The 18,584-nt window shown below is 35.5% G+C and overlaps 1 protein-coding gene across 1 annotated transcript; it reads left to right on the top strand.

Moving 5' to 3' along the window:
• The first annotated feature begins 7,620 nt into the window (after positions 1–7,620).
• On the top strand, positions 7,621–17,456 carry LOC149199041 (AUGMIN subunit 5-like). The gene is made up of 4 exons (XM_089402260.1): positions 7,621–8,645; positions 9,224–9,769; positions 17,184–17,270; positions 17,364–17,456. Exons 1-3 carry the CDS (start codon positions 8,122–8,124, stop codon positions 17,206–17,208), a joined length of 1,095 nt encoding a protein of 364 aa, XP_089258386.1. The 5' UTR covers positions 7,621–8,121; the 3' UTR covers positions 17,209–17,270; positions 17,364–17,456.
• The last annotated feature ends 1,128 nt before the right edge of the window (positions 17,457–18,584 follow it).

The raw sequence follows: 18,584 nt of genomic DNA, 5'->3' as shown, positions 1-18,584 counted from the left end.
AGTATTTCTTGTACAGAGATCGACTGTATGGGCATTCACCAGATATCTCACCTTCCAAAATAAGGATGAATCCAGAGGCTACCTGGCCCGATTACAGACTCTACCTGAAGAAATAAAACGTAGTCACTTCCTGAATAATAGATCTGATGATCGATCCTCGCTTTGATATCCTGTAGAAATCTCTTCTACAAATCAACCAGCTCTGATACCATGTAGAAATTTTGAATAATATGACACTTATTCATAGAGATTACCCTGATTATACACTATTTGTGGAATAATCCATAATACATAACCTCCTCTACGTTGATCATCAATTTAGCAGTATTAAGAAACATTCGCATGCGCACATTGAAGCATCAATCACACATATCAACACAGTATGTACCCGGGGAAAGCATAAAGCTGAAAATCCCCAACTATCTGTATATTATATTGATTGAGAACATGTAACAATACATAGTACAATACTCCTCGCAAGTACTTAGTACTATCTCCACCTGTTACACACAAACTAGCTCAGATTTGAATCAATCACTTGCTCAAATCTCCTCCGCTGCTTGCCTCCCTCCACTGCGGAATCCTGCATAGTGAATACTGAGACTGGCTGATCCATTCACGTGTTTCCCTTGTGTAACACTATGCAATCGTCATTGGAAACTCAATCCCATTGATTGTGCAAATCACATGCACAACTATAGTCACAACTGACAGCTGTCTTGCCCTTTCACTCACCTCTAACACTTGTCTCCACTGAACTGTCCATGCACTGAGTTAACTGATGTATTCTTCAGTTTCTTTATGCGTTAATAATTAGTGAATTAATTAATAACTAATTCACACTACTCAACACTTAGTCTATTGATCAGTTAGACTAAATACAACTAGTTCAACTAAGTCAAACTGAACACAACTCCATCAACTCCTGATCCAACTCCACATAACTCAATCACTGAAGTCCTAACTGAATTCCTCCATGCAATAGCTCAAGTAACCCATAAGAACCACGTATTTCCTTATGTCAGCTGCATGTGCCACATCTGTAGCTTGAACTGAAGTGCTCCAAGAGAATAAGATAATTTTTATAGTCCAAATATTATTAAGGGCTAATAATATTCGACTGTTCTATTTTTAGCCTGGCAGTCTAAAAATAGACTCCGCCCATATGTCTAAAAATAGAAGTTCATCTATTTTTACCAACATGACCCATCATCCACAAATAGCATCCTGCAACTCATAGACCATGATCCATATGTCTAAAAGTAGACATAGCCTAAAAATAGACTTTGCGCCAAAAATAGCCCGCGGGTCCACTTAGTGAAGGCGACTTCTTTTCACTAAGCTCCATCATCTTGTTGCATTTTCAACATTTACCTCTTAGAGTTATAGTTATCACCATGGGGGAAAATCCAGATTATGGAGCAAGCTTATGACAAAATGAATAAAGATAATTTTTGAAGGAAGGCTCCCAAACTTTTGGTTTCAATTAAAAACTTTACCATGCAAGAGGCATAATCCATGTATTGTTGTCAAAAACAATATCAAACCTCAATCATATAAAACCTAACAAACACTAACAATTGATGATATTTGCATTCAATATTATTTCTTAAAACTCACCACCTTCTGCATTCACACTACAACAAAACCAACGATTAGCGTCCCTTTTTACTTCTTTTTTTGCATCTAGAGCCCATTTTTGGTGCTATTTGCATCCATTTATCAAATATGGTGCAAAACTTGACACAAAATTTGCATCAAGTTTTGCACCAAATCTTACACCAAGTTTAGCACCAGGTATTGCAATAGGTTTTGCACCTCGTTTTGCACCAAATTTTATGCCAAGTTTTGTGTCATCCTTTACACCAGGTTTTGTTCCAGGTTTTGCATCAAGTTTGGCACCTAATTTTGTTTGACATACTTTTGCATCCTCATTTGCATCCACTTTTTTCACCTACACTTGCATCAACTTTTGCATCCTTTTTTGCATCCTTTTTTAAATCATTTTTTGCATCCATTTGTGCATCCCTTTTGCGCCAAGTTTTACATCGAGTTTTGTGTCTAGTTTTGCATATAATTTTGCATCTAATTTTTTTGCATCCACTTTTCCATCTTGTTTGGCATCCATATTTACATCCTCTTTTGCATCTATTATTGTACCCACTATTGCATCTAATATTTTTGTGCCACAATTAGCGCCTAGTTTGGCACCTCCTTTTGCACCCACTTTTGATTATAATTTTGCATCCATGTTTGCATCCTCATTTGCGTCTAGGTTTTCATCAACTACTACATCTATTTTTGCATCCCTTTTTGTATCCAATTTTGGACCAGGATTTGCATTGGGTTTTGTGTCTCGTTTTGCATCTACTTTTGCATCGACTTCTATTGCATCCACTTTTGCACACAATTTTGCATCCACTGTTGCACCCATTTTAAATTTCACTTTTTGCATCCCTTTTTACATCTTCATTTGCATCATACTTTGATTCTTTTTTTGCATCTATCATTACATCCACTTTTGTTTTGCCACAATTTGCACCATGTTTTGCACTCACTGTTGTATCCACGTTTGCTTCCAATTTTGCATCCATGTTCACATCCTCTTTTGCATCAAATATTGCATCTATTTTTGCATCCACTTTTGTGTCAGGTTTATGCATTGGGTTTTGCATCTCGTTTTGTATCTACTTTTGCATCTACTTACATTGTATCCATTTTTTGCATCCAATTTTGTTTTTCCTGTTGCATCAATGTTTGCTTCCACTTTTACATCCATTTTTGCATCTTATTTTGCATATTTTTTGTCTATTGTTACATCCACTTTTGTTGCACCATATCTTGCGCTTACCATTGCAACCCCATTTGCTTCCACGTTTGCATCCCCTATTGCATCCACTTTTGTTTCATCCATTTTTGCATCTGCTTTTGTGTCTGTTGTTGCATCCACATTTGTTTCACCACAATTTGTGCCAAGTTTTACACCTACCATTGGACCCATGTTTGCTTCCACTTTTTCCTTCATGTTTGCATCCAAGTTTGCATTGACAACTGCATCTAATTTTGCATCCACTTTTGTGTCAGGTTTTTCATGTTGTTGTGCATCTACTTATGTTGTATCCACTTTCCATCCAATTTTACTTCTATTGTTGCCCCCATTTCTATGTTCGCTTTTGCATCCCTTTTCCAACACTCATCATATTTTCTGCATTGATGATATTCCTTATGGCATTGACAATTATGAACAATTGATGACAATGTCAATAATATTGACAATGATGAAAATGAAGATGATGGCGATGACATGAATTGTGATTATGATGATAAAGACGATAGTGGTTACAATGACAATGATGATGATGGCAATGATTATGATGATGACGATGCTAATGACGTTGGCGAATCTTCCCAATTTTAGATGTTGTCATTGTCATAATCATAAGCATTATCTTTGGTGTCATCATCATCATTTTCATCTAGGTCATCATCAAAAACTATAATGGCATGAATGATGATGATGATTACAACAATGTCGATAGAAATTACATTAATGATGATGATGGGGATGATAAAAATGACAATGATGATGATAATGGTGGTGATGATGATCATCATCGATCATCTCTCAAAAATAGAGTTGTTATTTCTCTTACGTATATCAATGTGTCCTAAACAACCCTTTTCTAGCACTGATCACATTTTTTGGGTTGATGATATTTCTTACAACATCTACAATTATGAACAATTGCAAACAATGTCCATAATGATGATGATGATGGCATGAATGGTGATTATGATGATAATGTAATGATGGCAATAACAATGACAAGGATGTGATGATGATGACAATGATTATGATAATGAGAATGACCTTACAATCTTATGGATTCGTGAACAATTACTAGTTTCAATACCATCTTCTGGATACGTATTACTATCATACTTTTTAGATTTTCTGTCTCTCTTGAGGTATCTTACTATAATGGTGTTGTCAACACTAGAAAGATATCTTGTTGTAATGGTGGTTCTAATGTTAGCACTAGCAAAGTTTTTGTTAAATTTTGGTTTAAAAAAACCGATTTATGCAATTATTTTGACAATCTATGTAAAAAAGTAAATAACATCCAATTATTTTGACTGTAGTCCCATTGATTATCATGAATTCACCAGTCTGAAGACCATCTTCTACATACATATTATTATTAAACTTTTTGCATTATATCCCTCTTATATCTTGTTGTAATGGCAGTACTAGCACTAGAAAAATATCTTGTCGTAATGGTGATGTTAGTATTAGCACCAAAAAAATCACTAAATTTTGGTAAAAAAAAGTTTATCATTTATTTATTTTTAATTTGGGAAATTTTTGTTTTTAATTCTATTTTTATGCAGTAATATTTTTTTTGGTTGAATTTTGGTAGTAACTAGTTTTTGGTCTAATCATATGTATTAACCATGTTCTTTATGCTACAAGTCTAATTGTTGGGACAAAATTGCTCTTTCAAATAAGTTGCAAAAAGCATATAAATGGAAGAATAGCGATGACAACTATTTTTATTGTCCAACTGTTCAGTATATCATGTATGAAAATATTCAACATTTTTATAAACAATGGATTAGAGGTGAGTCTGTAATTGTACATAATGTTTGGATGATACATAAAAACAAAGTTTGTTTCATTGATGTGGTTAGGATCTACTTTGGATACGAAACCCTAGGTTTGGAAGTATGGAAATAATTAATTTGGTTTACCTTTGATAACAAATGAAATTTTATTTCTTTTTCCTCGTAAAACCAAGGAAGATATGGCAATAATTCTCGTTAGAAAACTACTTCTTGTTGAAGGTTTATAATTGGTTGCAAAAGTTCAACAACTGGGTATTGAAGTTTTTAGTTGCTATTAGGGAAACAATGTGATTATAGGTTTTAGCAGTCATTCTTGGTATTTGATTCACTTTGAGAATATAAGTACACCAAAGTGGATTAGGTTATGAGTGGATTGGCAAAGCAACCCTTATTTGTTCCTTTTAGTTTTTGAGATATCTCAAGTTCAACTAGTGCTAGTAAATGGTTTCAAAGATGTTTGCTAAGGTTTTTCAACAAGGTCACTAGGTCCCAATGTAACATAGATACTTCATATTTGTTGAAAAGTAAAACCCCCACATAGCACTGAATAGATCATTAATGACTACCTAGAGAACTTAGACTAAATTAATCGTGGAAGTAAAAATTACAACCAAATTAATCATGAAAGTAAGAACTACAATTGAAAAAAACACACTTGGTAATATACTAGAATTCATCCTCGCCAAATCCAAAGTTGATGAATAATATGTTAAATCTTTAATGAAACTCATGAAAAATAATAAGCATGTTATCGATATAAGAGTGCATGAACTTGCTTAATTAATATTTGTTAATTGGAGATGATGAATATCTAAATAAAGTTGATGAATAATATGTTAAATATTTGATGAAACTCATGAAAGATAATAAGCATGTTTATCCATATAGGAGTGCACAAACTTTCTTAATGTGTAGTTTACGAGAAATTTTTCCAGCGTAAATCACAAGATATATCATTTGTTTAGGCGTTTCGAACCAACCAGTGTGGTTCATCATCAGGACAAGTTGAAGAATCAGATCCAACTTTGCATGTTAAATAGTTTGAGCAGAGGGGATATTTGCACCTTAGCCTTAACAACCCTTGCCCAAGATGAATCTATTTAATGGACTAGCTTGGATATGTTAGGTCTTGGATTTCCAGAGTACCCAATCAATGCTTAACTCCCTAGTCCTAGCCAAAATTCACTCCTATTGAAGAGACAACTTGAACAATCTTGCTAATAAGATTAACAAGTTCGTTCCTTTTTATTGATTTACAACAAACCTTAATGCCTCTCTTTTCTTATCCTCCTCTTCCATTCTCCAACAAAAACTTATTAATCTTATATCATAAACACTTTATATAGGTAAGCATTGTAATCATTTTCCTCAACTCACACGGTACCTTTACACCTCAACCCATATAAGTGGACCTAAGTCCATGGCACAACCCATCACACTCTAAGATGGTTCTAATTGTCTCCTCAAAACTAGGACATAACACACCTTAAATGCCAAATGGTTAAGTCATCCCAAATTTGTGGGATTTTTTCCTTCATGGAACACATTCTAGCTAGTGTTGATCAAACACAATGCACTAACACCACTAACACACACTAAAAGTCCTAGATACCCTTACGCTGTGGCACACACCCAAGCACTTCGACTGCACCTCCATAAAATGCACCTTCAACTCTGGATGTCCCAAAATAGTAATATCCTAACCCAATATGGCCTACTTGTTAGATTTGTGTAGTTCCCTCCTTATCAGATCCTTGCACCTCCTTGCACTCCATGGTAAATCTACTCTAATGGTCACCTTCCAAGTTCCAACACTTCCTTTCACATCATGACATAACCACCGATATACATTACAACAACCTTCAACTTCTTTAGTGGGTTGCACATCTATTTCACATTTCTTCTCCATCTTACAAAGTGGTAGTGCCAAGGAGAGAGTATCAAGTTGAATCAAGGATTGCTCACTTAGTACCACTACTAAGTTGCCTTCGTGCAACTTGTCAAATCCCTTAATTTTGTTTCACAACTTCTCATAGGGCTTAACTTGCTTGTATACACTTCTAAGTGAGACTACAATCCCCCAACCTCTCCTCTGCAACCCTTGTTAGAGTCTTCTTAGACGTGCAATCATGCCTCAAGCTGAATATAACACTAGCATCCCAAATGTGCATGCTCATTCCATCTTTTAATGCTTCGCTGAAACCACATTATGACATTGCTTAAAATGAAATGTTTACATCTTAAGACAATGTACCTACTTTGCTTATGACAATCTAAACTATGCAAGTGGCTAAGAGAGGACTATATTTTCCCAGGATGAAAATATAGGGTCTTACAACCCCATTCACATAATAATTTTAATATATTTCACCCGAAAAAAGATACATACCCTACTCCTTTCAAATTTATCATATAATTTTAAGAAATTAACACTTGTTATTAACTATTAAATAGACTTACTATATATTCTCCTTTATTTGCACCCACCTTATATGTAAAAACATATAAATATTTTCAATACAACCAAATTAAAATCATATTTTTCCATTTAAAAATTATTAAATTGAAATTAAAAAAAATTACACCTAATAAACTTAAACAACAACCATAACATTATATTATTATTATTATAAATATTTTCTAACCTAACCAATAACCAAAAACATTATATAGTTACTTTCTTTAGTGATGTGAAAATAAAAAAAATGTATTTATTGTTTTAATAACACCTAATAAACTTAAACAACAACCATAGAATTATATTATTATAAATATTTTCCAACCTAACCAAGAACCAAAAACATTATATAGCTACTTAACTAGTGATGTGAAAATAAAAAAAATGTATTTACTCTTTTTCACTATGAAATTAGCATTTTTGAAAAAAGGTAAAGCTTTACTTTTCTTTACAAAACCCCTCCCAATGAAGGAAACAAGCATATCAACGGACAGAAATTTGGAAAATTAACAAACAAGCATGCATTCATTAAACGGTCCCTCGGGCGAATATTTGAATTATTTTTCGCCAATTTATTTATTCTAGTCCTGGCAGCGTAAATTGCACAGGGTTTATCAATGCAGTGGCAGGAAAAAGCACGGAGCCAGGGTTTGAGATACGATGAAGAAAATTCCGATCCGGCCGATGGATTGAAGGTTTGAGTCCATGGGACTCTCAAATTTCTCATCTCACCGCAGCAGCCATCGCAGCTGCAATTGGACACAGAGCAATTCTCTTGGCTTAGGGTTTCCAGCTTTGTCTAGGTCTTCAATTCGGGACAGTTTGGTACCAAATCTAGGCGGAACCGGCATTTTTATATCCCGGATCGAGCTTCAGTGCCTTACCAGGCAGGCATGATCGAATTTCGGAGGGCATTTGCAGTAATTTGAGCTCACTTTCGATCAATTTTATCCAAAGATTGTAGTGTTTAAGCTATGCAGACTCCAGGCGGTTCCGTTCCTCAGCCGGAGGCTATATTGGAATGGTTACAGTAGGAAATGGGGTACAGACCGCACGGCCGACATTTATCTTCCAACAAACCCCTGCCATCGCCGGAAGATCTGAAGAAAATATGCAGGGGAAATATGTTACCTGTCTGGAATTTCCTACTGCAGAGAGTAAGGTCTGAGAAAATAGTGGAGAAAATTAAGAGAAACATTCTCGTGCACGGCAGCCCTAGCATCGTAGTCGGTCTGCAAGAAGGAGCCGAGGCAGCAGCAAAAAACTTAAATGTGAAGGAGGAGGAAGTTAAAGGCAAAATCAGGAAGAGATATGACGGCAGAAGCAAAGGAAAGGTGGTCGAGGTTGCCAAATCTAAAGAGCCTCTGGAAAAAGGACACGCTTCTGAAGCCTATGAGACCCGAGAGAGGGCTCTGAGAGAACGAGATGCAGCTGAGAAAGAGGTAGAAAGACTACGCCACGTCCTTCAGCGGCAGAGGAAGGAATTGAAGGGACGGATGCTTGAAGCTTCCAGGGAAGAAGCTAAACGCAAAAGAATGCTTGATGAGAAATCAAATTACAGGTACAGATTTAAAATTTATTGCGTTGTTGATTCATTTTCTAAAATCAGACTAGGTTTCGTTATCTGGTTCTATGAGAACGTTATATTATTCAAGTTAGTTTCTTGGTTAAATTCTGTCGCTTCTGAAAAGCCTGTGTATCAAATTAGTTTTGTGGATCTTGCAGCTTGTTTACATTAAGCTATTCTGTTAAATATTAGGAATATCGTGGTTTCAAATATGCTAATTAATGCGATGGGTTCAGAAGGGGCTTGACACTGTGCTCTTTTTAAGCTCCTTAATGATAAATACGGAATAAACGAACTGATTATACCCGATCCCAGAGTTACTCATTATGCTCCAAAATTCCTGATGTAATATATCACAGGGAATGATCTATTACTCGTAAGGCAGTGTGTGGCTGAATTTCATTTTGTCAAACAGGAATAATTTCGTGCAATAACATTGAAATCAAGTTTAACTGGATAATATATACTGTGAAGAACATTAAGGAACTTCGCTCAAATTTTAAAATTATTTCTAAAGTTTTCATTGAAGTATCGCCTTTTGACTGTTATTTTTTCTTCTTCTTTTGTATTAGGCATAAGCAGGTAATGCTTGAAGCTTATGACCAGCGGTGTGAAGAAACATGCAAGATTTTTGCAGAATATCAGCGACGACTTCATCGTTATGTTGATCAAGCAAGGGATGCACAGCGAGTGAGGGTTGGCGGTGGGCAAGATGCAACTCCTGACATTCTGCGTGCCCGTAACGAGCAGGATACAGTTTATGCCACAATCAAGGGCAACAAGCCAGCGGATGGTCTCATTCTTATTGAAACAGCACAGGAAAGGAGCATTAGAAAGGCATGTGAATCACTTGCAGCTCATCTCATTGAAATAATACGGAACAGTTTCCCGGCTTATGATGGGGGTGGTGTTCAGGGACATGCACATCTAGATGCTGAGAAGCAAGTTATTGATTTGGATGGGGAAATACCAAATGATGTGAAGGATCTTGCTCTAAATTTGCTCAGGAGTCCTCCACAATTACTACGTGCAATCACTACATATACAGCTCGAATTGTCAATCTGATAAATCGAGAGACGGAGAAAATTGATGTCAGGGTTGATGCTGAACGTCTGAGGTATTTGATTATTTCTTTGCCTTCTCCATTAGCTTTAATTTTGATTTACCAGCAATGCTATGAAGGCAGATATCTGTATTTCCATTATTTTATTATCACAATCTTGTTTTTGAAATAATAGCTGATCAATTGTCTGTTATTATATTTATAAAATGCCTTCCTTAAATTCAATAGAAGTATTGGAAGTGCCTCCAAAACGCTGGCAACCATTAAACACAAGCACTTAGGTTTGGCTAAGCTGCCACAAGAGGTGAGGGGGGTACTGTTATGTCAAAGTCACCCAGGCCCTGTACCTGCCAACCGCTTATTTGTGTTTCCAGGGGAATTGAATCTTGGTGGGTGCTGACATGCTACTGTCTTCACTGCTGAACCACGGTCCAATGGACACCAATTGTTGATTATTACTTATATTAATATACTTTTTATTTTTTGGAAATATATTCTTGGTGTATTGGGGGTTTCTATGTGGTCACAATCACCCATGACCTGTACCTGGTCCCCACCACTTATTTTTTTCTCCAGGTGAATTAAACCTTGGCGGTTGTTGACATGCCACCGTCCTTACCAACGCACCATGTCCCTATTGACACCAATTGTATGCGGGGTATAATTTGGTTGCAGTAACACAGGACCTGTACCTGCCCACCACAAGTTATTTTTTCTCTAAGGGAATTGAATCTTTGTGGATTCTGACATGCCACCGTCTTCACCACTGAACCATGACCCTTATGACACCAATTGTCTCTTGCTACTTATATACTGTTTTTTTGGTTTGAAATATATACATTGCCCTCACAATAAGAACAATAATATGAATATTCAACATTTAGCTGTTTAAATTTATCTTGTAAATTCTTAATTGCTCATTCCTATCAGATTTACTTTGGCTAAATATCGTAAGTTAACACCCCATCTTTTGTGTCATATGAAGTTGAAGTTGAATCTTTAGAGTGACAATATTCTCCAAGCTTGTTTCTTGTGTTCAACAAAATAGATTTCTAAGTTTATTGTTCTTTGTGTCACTGGCCCATAGTAAGGTTGCTTATTTAAATAATTTATTCAAATTATCATTTCTGTTATTAAACAAAAAATATCGTATAGCCCAGAATTGGGCCCACTGGAGTTCATTCCCCTGTTAGGTCAACATAAAATCTTTGTTGCATAGATCAATGGGCCATGCAACATTGTAACTTGGAAAGTAAACAACTGGGCTCCCAATGCCATTTAGTGGCCAGCCTTTCATGAAACAAACAACGCAACCTTGCAGGTAGTACATTCCCACAGTGCAAGTTGTTTATGAATAGCAAAAGGAAGCACTGCAAAACTGGTTTATGTAGACCTTCTATGTTCATCCCTCCTGTCTATCTGTTTTATACAATTTGACAGCAGTATTAACTGATACTCACATGGGGACCAACATGAGAAGCCATAAAAATTCAAAATGATTAAGCACTGAGAGAACTCTTTTTGCTCATACAGACCTGTAAAATGTCATCAAGATTAGAAAGGGAATGGCATATATCAGGAAGATCATAGATCACAAATTTCACCCTAATCTACACTGTTTGTTGTTTCTGAAGTGAGGTTGTTTTGCTTTCCAGTGAGAAGATATACTTGAATTTTGAAAGGATATGTTATAATGCTGATACTACTTGTGACTGCACAGAGAGGCCCTGAGTCACTGAACAGCCACCATTCTTCTGTGGAAAACTGGCTTCTGTATGAAGGGGTGTTACTTGCAACAATGCCTATGGACAATCCTGCAGAAAAATGGGCTCTGCTTGAAAGGTGTGTGATCCCTTCAATATGCCAATAGCTGATGGTTATAATTTTGAAACATAACCCAGAGGAGAAAGAAAGGAAACTTCTTCCTAATTGCGCACAGGGCAGCCCTTTCATATTGATTAAGCCAGATGCAACTACAGTTCCATGGGAACAAGACCAAAGCCATCATCAAAACACAGTGTTCCATGACACTAGGAAATAGACCTTGAGTCAATCTGGTAAATGCATTATCTGTAATAGTAAGAATAGATGAACCGTATTCCTCAGTAACTGCTATTCCTCACATCTAGAATTTTGCACCCCTTGGTATCCTTAGTGAGTCTTTTCCTTCTTTCCAGAATGGAATTTTGAGTGTAGGTGCTTTTGTGATTGTTTCATTGCCTTCTTGTATATTATTGGTCTCTCACGTGCATTCATGGACAGGCATAGCCCACTAGATATCTGAGAGTCTGAAACAGGCTTGACAATTCTCAAAGTTTTGTAAACTTTTCTTGTCATTTTAGCATCTAGAGTCTTGTCTGCTATGGTTTGGAACTTCTTGAAAAAAATGTTGGCATTGGGGGTACACATGCTAGTTTTACATTTTTACCCAATATGGTGGTGTGTAGGGTATCACAAGATAATGTTTTGTTGGAAACACATCAGGATGGTTTTCCTGCTATTGATGTGAATGACTACTTCTGTTAAGCATATTTTTCTCTATGCCATGTTGTAGGAGGATGCATACCTGGGATTGAGGAACACATCCTATGGTCTGAGGGATTTGTCCAAATTTTGGGGACATGTCTTCTGGCAACATATCATAGTTAAAATTAGGCTTAACAGCAATAGCCATTTGTATCAACAGCAGGAAAACCATCCTGTTCTATTGTCAACAAATTTTACCTCAAGATACACTTGGATTTGCCGAGTATTCATTGCAAGCAGGTTAAAGTTAAAACTAGCATTAGTACCCATTGCTAACATTTTTTTTCAAGAAGCTCCATACTTTATTTGCAACTCCTATATCCAGGATTCAGGATTTGTCGGGGGGGGGGAGGTACAGAAATGTCCTGAACAGCTCGAGATGCTCCTTGGCTTGCTACCTGATGTCTGCATGATGAAAAATTTAAAGTTGGGGGACATCCCATGTTATGGTCATATGCATCTAATTTGTAAATTTCATTTTCCTTCACACAATGCATCTAATTTGTATTCTGTATGAGATTTAACAAAGGAATGATGCTCTTTTTCCTCTTTTCCACTTTCCACAACATTTGCTGTTTTTTTTGGTGAGTTTTCCATGTTCTAGATCCCACTTTGTTCCCACACACTCAAATTTTAGTTGCCTTGCTCTGCCACAATAATAATGCTTCAAATTCTTAGTTCTGGATTTTCTTATTCTTATTTTTAGATTTGCTTTAAACCGAATCTTTACCTGTAAATTGAGATGTAAACTTAGAGTTGTGTTTATAGATTCAGAAATAAAGTTGAGTTTTTGAAAAGTTCTCAAATGAGAGGCAAACGTTTTAGGCTAAGCACAACCATACCCTTTATTTTCCTCCCTTCCTATGGATTATAATTGATAATCTAATATTTTTTAACTTCATTTGATTCTCTGAAGTTGATTCCATTCCTCCATTTTCATTAAAATCATCATGTTATAAGGCAAAAGGGCATACCTTTATATGAAATTTTGCTAGCAAAGAGTCCAAAATTAAATTTTGGACAATTAAATTTTCATGCAACTAAGCAACATTGCTTTTTAACAATACTCTTGGTTCAACATTTTTTGACAATGGTCTTGGTTCAGTGCTTTCTTACGAGTAGAGCCCTCTCCATTCCTTCAAGCAAGAGTGGTCTCCTTGGAAAAACAATAAATCTGACCATTTCAATTTTTTCATAATGTAATACCTTGTACCGGATATCTTTGGTTTATGCCTTCTAAAATCTTGGATACCTCATCAATTTTTCCCTTAGAGAAACACTGTTTTACAGAGTCAAAAATTTAGTTTCACAACCTCTTCTAATTCTTTTGCCTTCTAATTGTAATGATTTTTCCACTTCACTGGTCTGAAATAGAGCAGACATTACTTCTGTATACTTTAACATGTACAGAGGATTTACAATCTATCACTTCTTCAAGAACTTTTTATGCCTCAATTTTTTTTCCTACCTTCCCAAGATGATGCATGCCATAGATAAAACTTGCATGACTTGGAACAACACGTTCCCTAAGCATTTTGTTCAGTATCTGGGCAGCGGCTTGAACTTTCTTTGATTTGCAACAAGCTTTGATGAGTGATTTGTACAGAGCATATGTGGGTGAGAGACCCTTTCTAATCATTATCGCCAGTTGATTCACTGCCTCATCCACAATACCCAACTTGCATAGGCCTCCAATGAATGTCCTATAGCAAACTATATCAGGATTTAAATTTTTTCATCTCCATTAGATAGTTCCTTGCATGGTCCACTCTACCAGCGTTGCACAAAGCATTGATCAATGCATTCAAATGGATTGTCCACTCCGAGAAAGGATTGTCCCTGATTTTAATATATAGTGTGACAAACCGTATGTGACAGGCAGGTGGAAAACTTTTCTCGCAATTGACTAAGCGACGTCCTGCGAGCCAAACTTGAGACGGAAACCCTCGTTAGAAGTATATGCTTGGCTCTTTTCCAAACAAATGAAGAGTCAATGAGGTTTTGTGTAATCACTTCTGGTATCGTATTGGGTTATTGTTAGAAGCGATAATTGGATTCGGATTCTCATCGAGTGAGTTGTTCTGCTTTCTCAATTTGAGAGGGTTTGTTTGGAGGGAAAAACGAAAGAGGACATACAAGAATAGTGAGGGGAAAGATGCAGAGGAAGAGGATTGAGAACATCACCAGTAGGCAGGCTACATTTTCCAAACGTAGGTGGATTGCTGAAGAAAGCTTATGAGCTCTCGGTGCTCTGCACTGCAGAAGTTGAACTTGTGATTTTCTCCCCAGCAGGAAAGCTCTATGAACTGTTTTTTAGTGCAAATCCTACTATTTTGATTCTAATAATCATGGCTATGAAAACCTCATGAGATTCTTACTAATAACCCCGGTGGTGCAAGCCCTAGTAAGCTCGATGTTGAAAAACTTAGTGTAAAACCTCCAACAACAACATAATCAATACATGATGTCAAAAAAAATGGAGAAGCATCCAAGGTTCTTAAGCAATGATGTAATGAATGAGGTGGAGAAGCATCCAATGTTATTGAGCGATGGTTAGCTATACGAGGAAACGTGCAATGTCATCTTCCTTTCATTTTCATGGATATAACTTAATATAACTTTCTTATGTAGAAAACATGGCTTATCTTAGGCTTAACCATGCATATAAAATACCACCTATCATCTTCATTGAAAAAAGAATGGTGTCTTTGTTCATAAATATCAGTGATTAATCGTAGGAATGGCTATTATTCTCTATCCAACAAAATCAAGGACTAAGTAATGAAGATCTTGGTCGACAACAAAACTTATGATTATTAACTTCACATTAAAATTCACTTCATCTCTGCCACCTCCAAGGAAATCTTTGTTATCCATCACCATATTGATGTTGTGACTTGGTCCTTGAAAAACATTCAGCATGTTTGATTCATGGAAACCTTCAAGTTAGACAGTATATGTCATGCTAACTTGCAAGAGATTGGTGTGAGGTACATTGAGGCTTGCAGGGCCTGCCCTGCAGTTTGCCCTCATGAAAGCATAGAAGTAGATTATAACCAGTTTCTTAGGAAACCATGAATCCTTTCTAGCCTTGACATCTCTGTGACCAACAAGATATACAACTCCTGATAATTCAGAACACTTCCATAGTTCCAAATGTACATCACAAGAAGGAAGTAGGTGGCAAAAACCATTTATCCAACCATTTTCCCCCACTTTCATCAAAACTGCAGAAAAATAAATTAGCTCAGTTGATCCAAATAGAACAGGAAATCCAATCGCAAGGAATATATTTTTTGCCCATATAAGAACCATGACAAGAACCACTAGGCTTGTAGTCACCATAATCATCTCTACCTTTGCAATGCCATATGCATTTGATATCTCGACCGTGCTCTTAAAACAATCACATACCAAGACACACATTATCATTAGAACCCAGTTGATGACAAGAATGTAGATCTGACCCATGAACCGTCGGGATGTGTGAATTATTTTCAATCTGGGAAAGCATCCTAGGGCCATGGACATTTTAATAGATGAAATTGTTGCTGAGATCATTGCCTGGCTTGCAATCATGGCAACAACACTAGCTATCACGAAGACTGGCCAGATAAAACCATCTGGAATTGAAGCAGAGAATACGTTCTCCACCACAGAGGGATGCTTCATAAGATATGCAACTTGATCCATGTAAGCCAATAGTAGGCATGGGAATACTACACATGTGAAGAAGTGACCCAAATCAGCAAACATAGCTTCAGCTCCTATTATGCATAACACGCAACCTCCTAGGGACATCCATGCTTTGATAGTGTTCCTCTTGAACAAGTAATAGATATAAACAGGATTGAATGCCCTTAAAATTGTCATGTCATGTTAAATAATATTGTAAAGTAAAATAGAACCAATAGAGAAAAACCATATCATGAGTGCCAGAGAAAATGTCATGCCTACTTTGCTTGTACCAAACTGTTTTATGCTGAACAAGATCACCAGGAATATGATTGAGACAATGACCACTGTTTTAAACTTTAGTATTTTGTCAAATATTAAGAAATGCGAAACATAATATATATGTTAAAGAAGAAACATATTATATATCTTCAAGGAGAAACATATAATGGTAATGCAAAGTTTTAAAAGGTATGTGATCCTTAGGCTTATTGGAGAGTATATAAAAAATTTCACACCTTTTTATGAGATATGGGAGGAAAACATGTTAAAGATTTTTAATAAATATAAAATTTCCAAAATGATGCTAGTTACGTGTGATTCTTTTTTCATTGTTTGTGATTATGAAAAATGAAACTCAATGTTTTTTCATTAGTGCACACGTATTTCATTATATAATTGCATATAGAAAAATCATTCCAGAGCCGATAACAATAAAAGTGAAGAATTTATGGTCCAACGTTATATTTAAGGGAGATGTTTGAGGATGACTTTTGAATTTTGTTTTTCATTTTAAGACATTTGGAGCAAATATTAGGAAGGACTTTGAGAAAGGATTGTCCTTGATTTTCGAAAATGGAGTTGTTCCTTTCCAACCATATGCCCCAAGTGACCATCAAAGGGAGAGCTCATATGTTTTTTGGATGTTTTCTTTATAGCCATTTTTTTACACATATCCATAGAGTCCCCATGCCATTGATGTGAATTACTTGTTCGGTTTTTTTTAACCAAAATTTTTAACCAAACAAGAAAAATTAAAAAAATGCCTCAAGATCAAATACTGAAACAAAGACCTATTGACATACCTTTTAAAGTATGGAAAGAACTTGCAAAATCATATGAGAAGTTGGATGCACAAAGAAAAGCCGGCAATGAGAGCATTCAGGTATTGAATTTTTCATTAAACATTATTTAGAATGTATTAATACTTATAAGTATCTTAGACATGTATTTGTGTGAAAATAAATTGAATTGGTTTATGTTTAAGGACAAGGCATCCAAGGCGAGGTTAACCAAGACAAAAGTCACTCATTGTAGTGGCCAGAAAGGTTTAAAAGCACTGATAACAACCTTTGTAAGTATATTAAACATGTGATATTTTTTTAATAAATTTTGTACTAGAAGAAAGTCATTGTTATCTAATTTCTCCCTATTTACTGATTGATAGGAACTAAAATATGGAAGACCTCCAAATCATTTGGAAAAGGAGGTGCTGCAGCAAAAGAGATGGGTTGAATTTGTTGTTTGGATGGACTCTATGGTATGTAATCTTAGTTGGATTTCAAATATACTTTTAAACCATATTTTCATTTTATTTTTTAGTACTATTAGATATTATATCTTACCTCATTTTATGGTTAACATTGTATAACAAAAACATGCATTGTGTTATGTAATTAATACTAACATGTAATATTGATTTTTTTTTGTCAGAATGCTATAGTTAATGATTGCCAAGACGATGATCCAAATTATGTTCAACATATATCAGGAGATGATGAGGATGAGGATGAGGATGATGGTGGTGAAGGAGGAGATGATGATGATAGTTGCGGTGTTGGTGATGATGTGGATCAGAGTAATGAGGATGGTCAAGATGATCATGAGGATGATCTTGGTGGTGGTAGCTAGGCATGCACATGCATTGTTTTTTATGAAGAAATTATTGTGTAGAATGACATTGTTATGTTTAGATGGGTATTGTGAATTTACTCTATATCAATGAGACATTTTGATTTCGTAATCATACGATGAGTTTGATTTATGTATGTTGTTAATTTATCGTAGAATAACGATATTCATGAAATATTTTGATTTGTTAATCATATTTGAATTTTACTTGTTTTGATTAAAAATAATACTGATTTTGAAAATTGTTAATGACACATTGTTATTTTTTTGGATGGATGTTGTCAATTTCTCTTAAATTTCTTTACAAATGATTTTGAATTGTGATATCTGCTTTAATGATATTTAGAAACTATCATATATTTCACTATGAATCTATAAATGGGGTCATATATGTAAAGAAAAATATACTTTATATAAGAAGTCAAATGCGGATGTAACCATGGATGCAAAATTGAAAGTAAAATTGGATGTTAAACTAGGAATTAATACAAAATGCAAACAATTGACATACAAAGTGTTTTAAATTAGAAGTGAAAAATTGTGCAATAGTTGACACAAAGAAGGGAACAAAACATGGCATAAAAAAGGATATCAAATTGGGCAAAAACAAGGACACATAAATGGGCAACAAATTAGATGCAAAAAAAGACAACAACTAGATGTAAAATAAGATGCAAAGTTGAGCGTTAAAAAGAAGCAAAAAACTTTATAAATTAATATGCCAAATGATGATGCAAATAATGGTGTAAATTTGGGA

This window comes from Pinus tabuliformis, chromosome 2_1 (assembly GCF_031772625.1).
Source record: "Pinus tabuliformis cultivar Carrire ecotype Pingquan chromosome 2_1, CPIR1, whole genome shotgun sequence".
Lineage (NCBI taxonomy): Eukaryota > Viridiplantae > Streptophyta > Pinopsida > Pinales > Pinaceae > Pinus > Pinus tabuliformis.
Note: the sequence above shows the minus strand (reverse complement) of the source record. Positions and strands in the feature narration are given on the sequence as shown.

Excerpts from the sequence above, each read along its gene's own strand:
- LOC149199041 (XM_089402260.1), top strand. The coding sequence starts at position 8,122 with ATGGGGTACAGACCGCACGGCCGACATTTATCTTCCAACAAACCCCTG. Across the intron at positions 8,646-9,223 it reads GATGAGAAATCAAATTACAG|GCATAAGCAGGTAATGCTTG; the intron begins GTACAGATTTAA and ends CTTTTGTATTAG. Across the intron at positions 9,770-17,183 it reads GTTGATGCTGAACGTCTGAG|GACAAGGCATCCAAGGCGAG; the intron begins GTATTTGATTAT and ends TTTATGTTTAAG.